The following is a 12814-nucleotide window of genomic DNA, read 5'->3' on the forward strand; positions in this document are numbered from 1 at the left end:
TGGTGCAAAATTCCCACTTCAGTATGTGTACAATCCACAAAGCCGCATGCAAGTCCAAGGAACCTTTCAGGAGTGCACATTTACAACGGTAGAACAGAATAGATACATCTCTTCAACAAATGAGTTTAGGTACAAAAGTTTAATAAAAACCAGAACTACCCTCAGGCACCGCAAGAAAATAAACTCGGTTAAAGATTGCGTACATCAAGATTATACATCGAACAGGCTTTCAATGTGTTTGGTGACCATTTGGCAGGCTCCGTTCTTTTAAACGGACCTGCATGTCCAAGTTAAAAGCTAGAATCATTTACCAGAACCCCCAGTGCTAATACCCAGAGCAGTAAGCAGAGCACTTGTTCTAATATGAACAAAAAAGCGCACGGAACTTTGGAGCCCTACAAACCTGGTAATGTGTCCATACTTTAAAAACAGCATCAACGTGACAGTGTGCTCTTAACAATTTAGACAGCTACAAAATTGCTTAAAACCTGTTTTTCTTTACTGTGTTATGTTAATTGTCAGGAACGCTGGTTCTCACTAAGAGGCAAGTGTGCAAGGGATGGGGTCTTAGACTTTGCTTATATATGACCATTGTAGGTACGTTATAATTGCTTGGAAATCTGTTGCAAAATAATTTTGCTTTGCCCTTTAGGGCACTGGATATTATAAGGGAACCACCCAGGACACGCATCTGGCAGAGCTGAAACTAAAAGCCATTAGCCCGGATTCACGTTCTTAGAAGGTCTCTTTCTATAAGTCTGTAATATATACTTAAACTATTGTTATATGTAAAGTAAATTAGGTTTTTAAAATGTTTAAGAAGCTTCATTTAAAATTAAATAAAATGCAGAGCCCTCCGGACCAGTGGCCAGGACCCGGGCAGTGTGAGTGCCACTGAAAATCAGCTCGCGTGCCCCCTTTGGCACTCGTGCCATAGGTTGCCTACTCCTGATATATACGTACTAAATAGTACCAATTAGCTTCCATCCTTTCCTGGATATGGAAGTAGCACGATTTGACTTTTGTAGTTTAACAGGATCTCTTGACTACATCAAATCCAGGTTTTCCTGCTCGGTGAACAAGGCAGGCAGCTAGGAACGGATTTAGCTTATAGTGCTCCACACCTGCTGAAAATTTTTTTCTCCATTAATAATCCATTACAAACTTATTTGTAAGCTGAAGAACAAGATAACTACACAGGAAAGGAATCTCTCCCTCTACAACTGTCGTATCTTCCCAACAGTAGCTGACAGTGGCTGTGACAGCACTTCCCCCACAATTTTGGGGAACTACATCTATGCAAGGAAATAGCATTGGTGGCCTGTGAAGTTCAGATCAACTAATTCCCTCTCTCTCCAGGACGAGCTTACATTTCAGATCAGCATCTTCCACTTATACCAGTGTGTCTTAAGAAGTGAGGCTTTCCATTCAGTTTAGCTATACTGTAGCATACTGTGGTTTGTGCCTAGTTGTAAATTATGTGCCTAGATGCTATGGTGCCTTTGAAATATGGCTGTTTCCCCATTACTGAGACTGGGATTTGTCAGATGCTTAGAATTTCAAGTTTCCTTTGAAAAAATATGAAGTAGAGGAATGCCACCTAGAACCTCACTGCTACCCCAACTGCCCAGAAATACATGAAAGAAATCAGTTCCCCATTCACTCTGGAAATGTAGCTATCTTGAGCATCCTCCCCGTTCTGGCTGCAAGAAACTGTCTTTACTCCAAGGCGAAGTTACAAAAGAAAAACGAAGCCCTTCATATACATAGACAGAGGCACTGGATGTGTATTTTGATATATTTGAGATCTTGAGCACTTTCAAACTCCTTGCCCATCCAAACAGATATTTACCCATGTTAACGATTGAAGTGGTGTTTATTAATATAGTCGCCAGCTCACAAGACAAAGGTTTCTGCAGATATGAATTTAACATCTTATCAGGAAAACTAGAATACAAGCCCACCCGCCCGCAACCCCCTATTAGATTGCCCACTTTTTGGAACAGCTGTAACCGTTATAATTGTGATCTCAGTCTCTTTAGTAAGAGTGCATAGGATATAATGCAGACCTGGAATAATAAGTTTTTCAAATGAAGGATCTTTTCCAGCAAGAAAAATATGCCTCCTGGCCAAAAACTTTGTTATATGTATGTAAACAGTCTAAAAAGGCTAATGTACAAAACACCATTTACACAATAGGCATCTGGCAGCATTTTCAGATTTTTTTAATTTATTCTGACATGCTATAAAGGAATAAATTACACTGTTAAAGAATTACCAGCAATAAAAGTACTTTTTTTTCTGCTGGGCTAAAGTAAGAGTGAGGAGGAAAGCCCAGCGCAGTAACCAATGTGAACACTGCACAGTGTGAGGCTGTCCAAGAACAAGAGTTAATTTGATCATATCCACTTCACAAGAACTTGAAAGAAAATGCCTTGGTTTAAAACCCTCTAAACACTTCCATTCTAAATTTTCAAAACTAATAATCACAAGTCAGTCCAGCCAATGCAAGACAATGGCAATGCTTGTGGGTTGTCAATACTGGGGTCTTCAAAAGATGCCAATCTCTTGTTAGAGGGCTGGGTATCAATGCAGCAGGTTATAAAAAATGCTAGACTGCCCTTCCCCCTCAAGGAAAAAAAATACAAAATTTATTTAAAAACAAAAGTGAGGAAGAATTACAATACTAAATCTAAAATGATTTAGAAAGAAATATGACTTTTTGCTTAACAAATGGCCTTGCAATTGTCTGTTTAAAAAAAAGGGAGTGTTGTTGATTTCTTTAGACTCAATTAACAAGGCAAATTTAAAAAAAAATTCTCATTTCCTTACAGAAAGTTTAGTTTTTAATGAACTTGTAAACAAAAAAGCTCCCATTTCAAAATAAAAACAAAATCCCAGATCATATAGATGTTTACAGTGATTACATTTATCTAAGCAACTTACATACAGGTTCAGTTGTAAGATGTTAACTAAATTTCTGTGACAAATATGCTGTTTTTCCTTTTATACCAAGAACATTATAGAGTTAATGCAGAGTCCTAAAGATTATCTAGTAGTCGCTAAGTTTCTCTTAAGTCTTCACTTTAGATGCTGTTATTTCTAGCACAGGTAAGCAGGCAGAGTCTTTCATACGCTTAAAAACTGGAATCTTTGGTTACTACCATGTCAGCTGGCTTGGTATGTTGCACATAGAAGCCAACAATTTTAAGAATGTTTTAAGTGTACAACTTTCAAAACCCAGGGAGGAATAACCAGAAAGAGTGCACAATTGTGAGCATTTACAATTATCACAACTGTTGCTGAAGACTGTTCATGCCATTCTTCCAAAACAATGAGATCTCATAAGCAGTGTAGTTCAAAGTAAGAAGGTAACAAATTGGCATATGCACAATTTTCTCCACCATTTTGTGTCAACTATTTAGTTAACTTTTCCACTTGAAAAAATGCAATAGAAAACCGGACACCATGTTTCACTATCTCAGTAATTCACAATTACAGCTGCTGCTACAACTCAAAGTGCAGCCTCACCAGCGCTGCCCAGAGCCAGTTTATACTGAAATTAAGTTCTTTACACCAAGTAAATGGTTGCCCACAACCACTGGCAAGTGTACGTATGAACTAAAATTTCTAGGATTTGGGGAGTGTCAAGTCCTGCTCCGATCTGCTCTGCTTCATTTGTTCCTCTCTTCATGCTCAGAAACCTGTAAGATAAACAAAGGCAACTTACTGATATTTGAAAAGAAAAGGACTAGCCCCTGGGATGCAGGGTTAAACACAAATAGTTATGGTCATTTACAGGGAAAATGTTCCATTTTAGAAAGGTATGGTCCCTGCTTTCCTTTTCTAAAGCTAAACATGGTTTGACTGATCACTATTCTGAATGAACACCACATACTTATAAATGTATAGCAACAGTATACATATGCACTAACTAGATGCAAAGTCCTTCAAATGGGCATTCAGTCTGGCAGCAGCCATATACTTTAACAAGATGTGTTCTCGCCACTAGGAAGCAAGGTGTAATTTCACAGAGTTGTTTTCTACTTGTCTGTAATGCCCTGTGTGTGTATTTTGCAGACTGTCACCACAGGTCACCTGATGGCAGTACATATGTACTGCCTCTCTGAGGAGCATCAAGTGGCAGGAAGCAGATTTTATCCTTTTCTTTGGGGCCAGCCTGATTAGAACCATTTTGGAAAGGTGCAGAAATACTTTAAAATGCCTTTTCACTCCACTATGAAGCAACTACGAATCCGTTGTTTTGCTTCATATCCTTATTTTAAAAAGGCATATTGTGCTGTGTTGGGTGGGAACCATTGCTTTAGCTAGACACCAATGGACCCTCAGGGCTCCATTTATGCCCTTTGCAGTTGTCTACTTTTAATGGTGCTACTAGGAATGCTCAGGTTTAAAAAGAATTGTAGGCAGGCTCCAGACTCTAAGAAACACTGAAGTGTTGTAGTCAGATGTTCACAAATCAAGGAGCATTTTATGAATGAATGTCTCTGGCCATCTGATAGGACTTTCTCCCTCCTCCCCTTTAAGTTCATTTGAGAGCAGTTAATTCTGTTCTCAAAACAGATGCAGCCACTAGATTTACTGCACAAGAAACCTATCAAATCACCCTCATGAGAAGTCATTTCGGTACCCCCAAAACCTTTAAAGGTGACCAATAAGTATTTTAAAATTGGACTTGTGGCCGTTGTTATTTCATGAGGGATAAAGGCCTGAAAGGTTGTTTTTTTTTTTTTTTTTTTTAAGTTCAAAAAGAGTCAGGCATTTCTAAGGGAAGTTTGAACACTAATGACTTACTGAAGGGACTAAAATGCTGAAACTTTAACAGATTTCCTTTAACCAGAGTCAATCATTTAAACAGATTTTAAAAAATAATTTTAAGACCAGCGATTAAAAAAAAAATCCCTTTCCTTTAACTGCTCAGCTTTTAGCTCTTGTGATGTCACCATTTCACTAGTTCTGTAGTCAGAGAGCCTTCCAGAATACACAGCACTTAGATTTCTAATGGAAACAAGCAAAAATACACTTTACGATCTGTAAAGAAAACAACTTCAAATAAAGAAGCCAAAAAGGATTAGAGTCCAAGATTCTTTTCTTCTTTGCAACTCTTTAATATGCCTTATCCAAATGACTGCAGCTATATGTTTTTAGTTGAAAGATAAAGGCCCATCTGACATGCTTTGCCCCAAATCATTACCCAGTTTCATACTATTCACATTCTGATAGGCTGGTAAAATAGTCTGAAGTGCACTGCACCTAATTTGAAAACCATTTAAATTGCTCAGCAATTACACCACCTTCTTTTAAGCACCCTCATCAAAAGCTACAGGAAAAACTACTGTTGTGCAGTCTGCATTTTTCCTGTGTGACTGTGTCCTTCTGTTGCGACAGTCTTAGCCAAGTTGACCAACGCTTCCTACAGTCTCAGCATTGGTTACAGATACTGGGGCTGTACTTTGGCATGTCATGCTGATTAGACTGGCAACCACAATCTGATACGTACATGGTCCCCCAGCAGTCTGGTCACGAGACTGTCCAACACTAGTGCCATTTTACCATATCATTTGTTCAGATGCCTTTATTACAGGGGTTCTCAGACTTCTGTAGTGGTGACCCCTTTCACGCAGCAAGCCTCTGTGTGCGACCCCCCTTATACATTAAAAACACTTTTTTATATATTTAACACCATTATAAATGCTGGAGGCAATGCAGGGTTTGGGCTGGAGGCTGACAGCTTGTGACCTCCTCCCTCCCCATGTTATAACCTTGCGACCCCCTCAGGGGTCCCATCCCCCAGTCTGAGAACCCCTGGTCTATTACTACACACCTATCACTGTTAGAGTCACTGCATTTTGGAAATTCTTGTAAGTTGCACTTTTACAACAAAGACTGCACTACTGTACTTGTATGAGGTGAACTGAAAAATACTATTTCTTTTGCTTATCATTTTTAGTGCAAATATTTGTAATAAAAATATACATGGATTTTGAAAACACAATACTATATATATGAAAATGTACAAAAACATCCAAAAATATTTAATACATTTCAACTGGTATTTTATTGTTTAACAGTGCGATTAAAAGTGCAATTAATTTGAGTTATTGCAATTAAATTGACAGCCCTAATATGTACACATTTATTTAAGCAATTTCAGTTTAGTATTTTCAGATTAACTGTAGATTCTCAGTATGCTAGAAAACAGTGAATTATATTGCTTATTTACTGGATAATTAACTTTTGCCCATAATTTGAGTCAGGCTGCATTAGGATGAAAACTGGAATTTAAACACAGAAAACGGCATTTTTATTCAACAAAACTTTGCTTATCAAAACATATTTCACATTTACAACTAAATGATTTAGCAAACAGAGGGATTAACTGTGTTGGGCAGTGAATTAAAATCGATTATTTCAGATCAGCTCCAGTTACTTTCACTTCAGCACATTTGAAAATCTGACCCGGCTGAAGTTCCTTTTTGCCTAGGTCTCTTGAACATGAGAAGAGCCTCCTACACTTCTTGGGCCATCCTTCAGACTTTTAAAACTGGAAGATTTCATTCCCTCTCCGCCTTGTTTTTATTTACAGACTGGAAGACAGACAAGATTTCCTGCTTTTTCAACTCCCAATTGATTTCTCAACTTTGAATTAGTTCAAATGAAGCAAATATTCACTGTGCCTGCAGAAGAGGCTACTGCTGTTAAAAGCAGGTTTAACACTTCAAAAAATTCTGGTTCCAGGTGCTTAACTAGTGACTGCCAACAATTCAGTGGTGTGTCTTTGTTTAAATCATTAGCAAACATGTACGGCTTGAACGGTTTACCTCCAGCCCTGAAATTTATTGTGGTTGGCATAACTGATGAGTGATTACTAGATGCCAATGCTATAGCAGCATCTTCAGCAGTTAAGGAATCTACCCTGGTACTTTGGGTTGACAATATTGACAAGAAAAGGAGATGGAGTAAATGATTGATCCATCCGCTTTCTTACTGCCTGCAATTTAACTTTGTTCATTATTTCCTTTCTTCAGTGTCTCTTGATGTTCCTTTCTAAATTTCAACACCATCAGCAATCTTTCTGCAGTTTATCCAAGGCAACAGAAATGTTTCAGTATATGAGGCATGCACTCTACGTTTCTCTTCAGCCTGATGTTGACTACTTCAGCTGTGATAGTTTCATCTATTTTGCCAACCATGTGCTTCACAAATAGTCATCAGAACAGGTCAGTTCTTAATACCTCAAGAGTCAACTAATCCCATTGCACATATTGGGTGATAATTGGTTTGGATCTTCCTCCTCTCTTCAGCAAAGCTGAGGCAAAGTGGTTGTTAGGGAATTATTTTGAAATTTCAACATTTTCATTTATTCCTGGAGGTGTATTTTAGCTAAAAGATCAAATGAGCACTGCATCCCTAAGTTATAAGTTTCAGGGTCCCTTCGTTATTTTCTTCTAAACATCTTCTCCTCTTTTTTACATGTGTAGCATTGTCTATGATGCTACACACTTGAATTTTTGTTCAAATTGTTATAGCTTTTACTGCTACTGGTAAGTATTCTGCTGCGTGGATATTTCCTGATGTATCAATTGTTCCTGTAAGACAGACAACCCCATCTTCTGTTGTCACACAAGCACATATTACTGGATCACTATGTACGTTGCTCCACTCATCAAGACTCAGATTAATGAATTTCCCATCAAATTTATTTTTCCACTGGTTCAATTTCATTCTCACACTGTGTCCAGTAACATTCCAGCATTGTCTGCTCTGCCAGTGGAGTGTAGCCTCATCATAATGATTGAGCCTCGTCAATGAAATGTTTGCTCTGAACAAGACGAAAGGGAGAATTTGTTGCATAAACGAACCAAGAAATCTTGTCACCAAAGGAGTCTGGCTGGAATTGGCTGGTCCTGATCACTAACGCATCCATGGTTTTACTGGATGAAGTCTTTTCTTGATTCAGTTAATTTACTGTCTGACATACATTTAGTTGCAGCAATCTGCTGGTACCAGCAGATGACTCTGAAGTTGTAGATACTGCAGATGGATGTTCATAAACCCTTATTGTCTAAGATGGACCCTGAAACAAAATGGTAGAAGTCACTCATTGAGTATTACTCAGTGTTGCTTAAAAATAAATAAGACAGATTACAAATGAAACACGCACCCTACTAGAGCTGTTTGTACCACTGTTTAATTAATTTATTCCTAACCTAGTTTTATAGGAACATATCTATTTAAAAACCCTTATTTCTAGCAACATATCAGACAGCGTGAAAAGAAAAATCCCTTTAAATGTTAAAATTCATAAATGCCTAATCAAACTTTACTTTTAAACAGGAAATCTCCACCTAGGATGTTTGATTGTACTGCACAATAAAAAAAGTTATATCAGAAGTTGAACAGCAACAGTAAAAAGGTAATTGATAATTTGTGGGGGTACTTAATATACCAATTATATTTTGAACACAAACATTTTGAAATTGGTAAGTAATCAATCAATCTACCCAAAACACTAATTTGTGACAAACTACGTTATCATTTACTAACATAGTAAGACATGGTAGGCAGTCCATAAGAATGGTGGAAAAATAAGTTTACTAACCAGTTAATCCAGATTGTTCAGATATGTCCACAACATCTTCAAAATCACTGCCTTCTGAAGAGCATTTTGCATCATGCTTCATTCTGACAACCAGACCTTGCAACTCTGTTGTACTGCTTACATTTAGCATATGTTACTTTTATACCCAGAGGTAAAATTTTTTATTTTAAATATGTCCTGCAGCCATGGCAGGTCTCTCCCCGTCCCTCTTTCCGCAGTGTTGAAATGAATAGAGCAGGGGTTCTCAGGACAAATGTTTTGGTGGCCTCACAGTGTGGCCACCAACTCTTGCTAGCGGCCACTCATATTTTTTCCTAAAATACTTGTAGGCTGGTGCCTGAAGCCTGGTGTCCAGCTGCTGAAACAGACAGGAGATGGGGTCTGAGGGTGGAGCCCAAAACATGGCCAGAGTCTTATGCCCCACCTCCCCAGGGCTGAAGCCCAAAGCCTGAGCCCCACTGCACTGGGAAGGTGGGGAACTCACTGGCTGCCCGCTCCTCCAGCATTGTGCCCCATGTGTCTCCGGAGAGGGGCTGGCTCCAACTCTTACTGGCAGCCCTGCAACCAATACCAAGGTGGCGCATCCAGGAGCAACAGGAAGGGGCTGCTACTTCGCCACTCCTTCCCCTCTCCCCATCACAACCCAGGAGGCTATGGCCGCAAGAAAAGCCCCTGGTGGCAGGATTTGAGAAACACTGTGCTAGAGACTGCTCTCTGAAGAACGTTATCCCTTCTTCCCAGTGTCCTGTTTTCACTCCAGCATTGCACCCTTCTGCTCCTTCTCCCTTGTTACAAAACTCCTCTACCCAGACCCAGAAAAAACAAAAGGATTAGCAATCCAAGCTATAAAACAGGAGTAGGAGATCTCCTGGTGGGCTCAGTGGATGATCCTGATGATATACATCTCCTGAAGTTAAGAGGACTGGTCCAACTCTTATTACGACTTTGCTAGTCTCTTGCACCAAGCAGTACAGCCTGTGGGTCCACCACAGGATCAAGCTATTACAGTACATGACTTATGTCATTTATAAAGCTTCACTTCAAAAATTAGAATCAGAGGAAAACATTTTATATAGAAAAGCATCCTTTAATTCCACGTTTTTGAAAGAGGCTCATGGATTCAGCATATGTATTTTTTATTTAAGTGTTTTAAGAGATTACAGCAAGTTTAAGCCTTAACATATTCTGTAGTAAATTCAAACTTCATTTTAAAACAGGTTTATTTTTAAAGAGAAAATTTTTTTATAATTTAAAAATACTATTTTTGTATTTTTTCAAAAAAATTTATATTCACCATTTAGCAAGGAGAATCACAGAACAGTTCTTTTGTAGCAGTTAACTGAAACAAGTGACATGAATAACTGTCAAAGATTCTTTCCTTTGGTTTTTCCCTCAGTGAAGATTAAACTTGCAAATCAAGCTTTAAGAATTTGCATCAACTGCAGTTAGGGTTGGGAATTTGATCAGTCCAAAAGAACTGACTTCAAAAAAATGTCAAATATGGAAAACCACCACTAAAGCACTAATTTATCACAATAGTAACAACAATAACAACAAAAAAAAGGTAACACTTTATGGTCTCCAATAGGCTTAGCTTTAGACACTTGTGCCTAATTATGACAGGAAAGTTATTTCACTTAGAAAAATGTGAAGCATGTGAAAACATTCTAATAAATAAGAATTACCTTTTGAGCAATGTGAATGTTATGCAAGAAAACCTCTGTGTAAGCTTGTCTCTTACCAACAGAAGTTGGTCCAATAATAGATATTACATCACTCACCTTTGTCTCTCTAATATCTTGGGACCAACAGGGTTACAACAAACAACAACAACAACAGGAGATATACCAATCTCCTAGAACGGGAAGGGACCTTGAAAAGTCATTGAGTCCAGCCCCCTGCCTTCACTAGCAGGACCAAGTACTGATTTTTGCCCCAGATCCCTAAGTGGCCCCCTCAAGAATTGAACTCACAACCCTGGGTTTAGCAGGCCAATGCTCAAATCACTGAGCTATTCCTCCCACTCCCAACAATGCAAGACTGAACAATTACAAAAGAAAAATTAAACAGAAATCAAACACATGGCATATGTAAAAGTGAAGTAAATTTTAAATGCACTAATGCTAGGTAGATAGCAGGCCAACTCTTCAAGCATCTTGCTTTTCATAATCTTTTTCTTCAGCTTCAACTACTTCATCTATTTCTGCCATCAAATTCATCAGTATCTCGTTCCTCTTCATCCGATAAATACTGAGTCAACTCTTAATCTGCCATTTTCTTCTCTAATTTTAAATTGTGACACATGGTCACCAGTTTCCCAGCACTGATGGGCTTCAGTTTACTTCTGGTTTCTGAATGGATGGGGATTCCCCAAACTAGCAAATTTTGTTTTGTACATGCAGTTGTACAGGGAATCACTTCTGCCACTGTAGCTAGAGTGCAAGGAGGACACAACCCTTTTCATCATGATTAAGGAGCAAGCTCTTCTGATTCCCTGCTGGGACTGCACACCATATTGTTTTGACACTGAACAGGCTACCTCTTACTTTATAATTTGCTACTTCCATCAGAATTGTTTGCACATTTGTATATGCTTTAAAATTTGTATCAGTTACTAAAAGGTCACAAGCTGAATGAATGTTTCACCACAAAGGTCTTGGCTCTACAAGTGCGGATCAAGAAGGCAGGCAGCATTATGTGCAGGAGTGATCATCTGGTTTTTCCATGATACTGTTTTGTCTATTATCTTTCCTCTTCAGATTTTGTACGTGATGGTGTTCAGTATTCTCAAAAAATTTTATCAATCAGCAACTCATTCTTGGCATCAGACAATGTTCAACTATAGTTTTCCATAATCTGAATGGACTGAGCTATGGGGTACAAGCAGTGAAATGAACTTTCAACTTTACATTCAAGACATTGAGACCGTCAGTGTAGAGTACTTGGGGGCATCACCTGGCTACCCCTTTTTCCAACAGCTGTTTACTGAATGACCTTCTTGCATATTTGAAGATCTTTGAAACGTTTAATAGAAGATATCCATCGTGTATGACAATGCTTCTTAGTGTGGAGGATACTGAGTCCTGTACTCAATAACGCTGAAGAATGGCTGTTTTTTCAAAAACCTGATAATGCTTTTCATTTTTGACACGTCAGGAGAAAGTTATCAGATCTCACCAATGAAAAGCTGCCTCATATGAACAGCACAAATGACAAAGAAAGTGTGGACCCGTATTTGTTAAAGCCCAAGCAGCTTTTGTATTAGTCATGTTGTTGGTCACAACCAAAATAATCTTCCCTGGAGCTAATTCATTGATTACATTATTACACTGGTCAACGATATACTGGGCTGTGTGGTGATTCTCAGTTGTGCACTGAAACGAGTAAAGCACTGTGGAGTTCTCATGAAGTTGATGGAACATTCTGTGACTATAGCTCCATCCATCAAATACCAGAGACAAGTGAGGAACTTGCATAATAAGTACATCAATTCTTTTTCACATCGTCTGCTTTGGCATTCAGAAAACTTCCTATGAACTGTATCCTACTAGGTACTTCGTAAATAGGATACAACTTATGAAAAAATTCTAGTATATGAGGATTTTTGATGGTATAAAATGGTATGCTGCTGGCATAAATATCTCTGCCAAATGTAGTAAAGTTAGGTTTTTTCTGATCATGGCACATTCTATCCAAAAGCCTCTTAAAAACAATTTGATTATGATCATCTGAATACTTTCCATGAGTAGGAGTTTTTGATGCTCAAGCAGGTAGAGTATCAAATTTCTTATCAGAAGATAAAGGGGAATTAACTTCACTTTCCCTCATATCACCGTCTTAATAGAAAATCCCAGCATGCTTCATGATGCTGCCAGAGACAAAGCTGGAGTGCACAGAAGAAAAATTTTGATGCAGACCAATTTTCCCTATCTTGCTCTTTGACTGCAATAATCTTTGCTAGTAGCTGGACACATCGTAAGAATTCATCAGAGTGTTTCTCCATTCTATCTACATGTCATACTCAGGAGAACAGAACCTGCACTTAGCTTTAACAGTTTTTCCATGTTCATGTCTAGTAAAAAAGTTTCCATACAAATGATTCTGGGTTTGCCCAACTCTGCATATTTTATGTAACAGTCATTAATGTGTCTCTACTTCTGGAATGCTCTCCAGATTATGAAGTATCTCTTG

The 12814-nt window shown here is 38.4% G+C and overlaps 1 protein-coding gene across 5 annotated transcripts in view; it reads right to left on the bottom strand.

Moving 5' to 3' along the window:
* Nucleotides 1-2202: 2202 nt before the first annotated feature.
* CSNK1A1 (casein kinase 1 alpha 1) overlaps nucleotides 2203-12814 on the bottom strand; it is a 49813-nt gene continuing 39201 nt past the window's right edge. For 3 of the 5 annotated variants that reach the window (XM_050962771.1, XM_050962768.1, XM_050962773.1), the window contains one exon: nucleotides 6303-8098. In XM_050962771.1, coding sequence (XP_050818728.1) covers nucleotides 8070-8098 — 29 coding nt within the window. In that variant the 3' untranslated portion in view covers nucleotides 6303-8069. Of the gene's footprint in view, nucleotides 3705-6302; nucleotides 8099-12814 lie in introns of those variants that run through there. The other 2 variants (XM_050962772.1, XM_050962769.1) reach the window with 1 other exon arrangement.

This window comes from Gopherus flavomarginatus, chromosome 7 (assembly GCF_025201925.1).
Source record: "Gopherus flavomarginatus isolate rGopFla2 chromosome 7, rGopFla2.mat.asm, whole genome shotgun sequence".
Classification (NCBI taxonomy): Eukaryota; Metazoa; Chordata; order Testudines; family Testudinidae; genus Gopherus; species Gopherus flavomarginatus.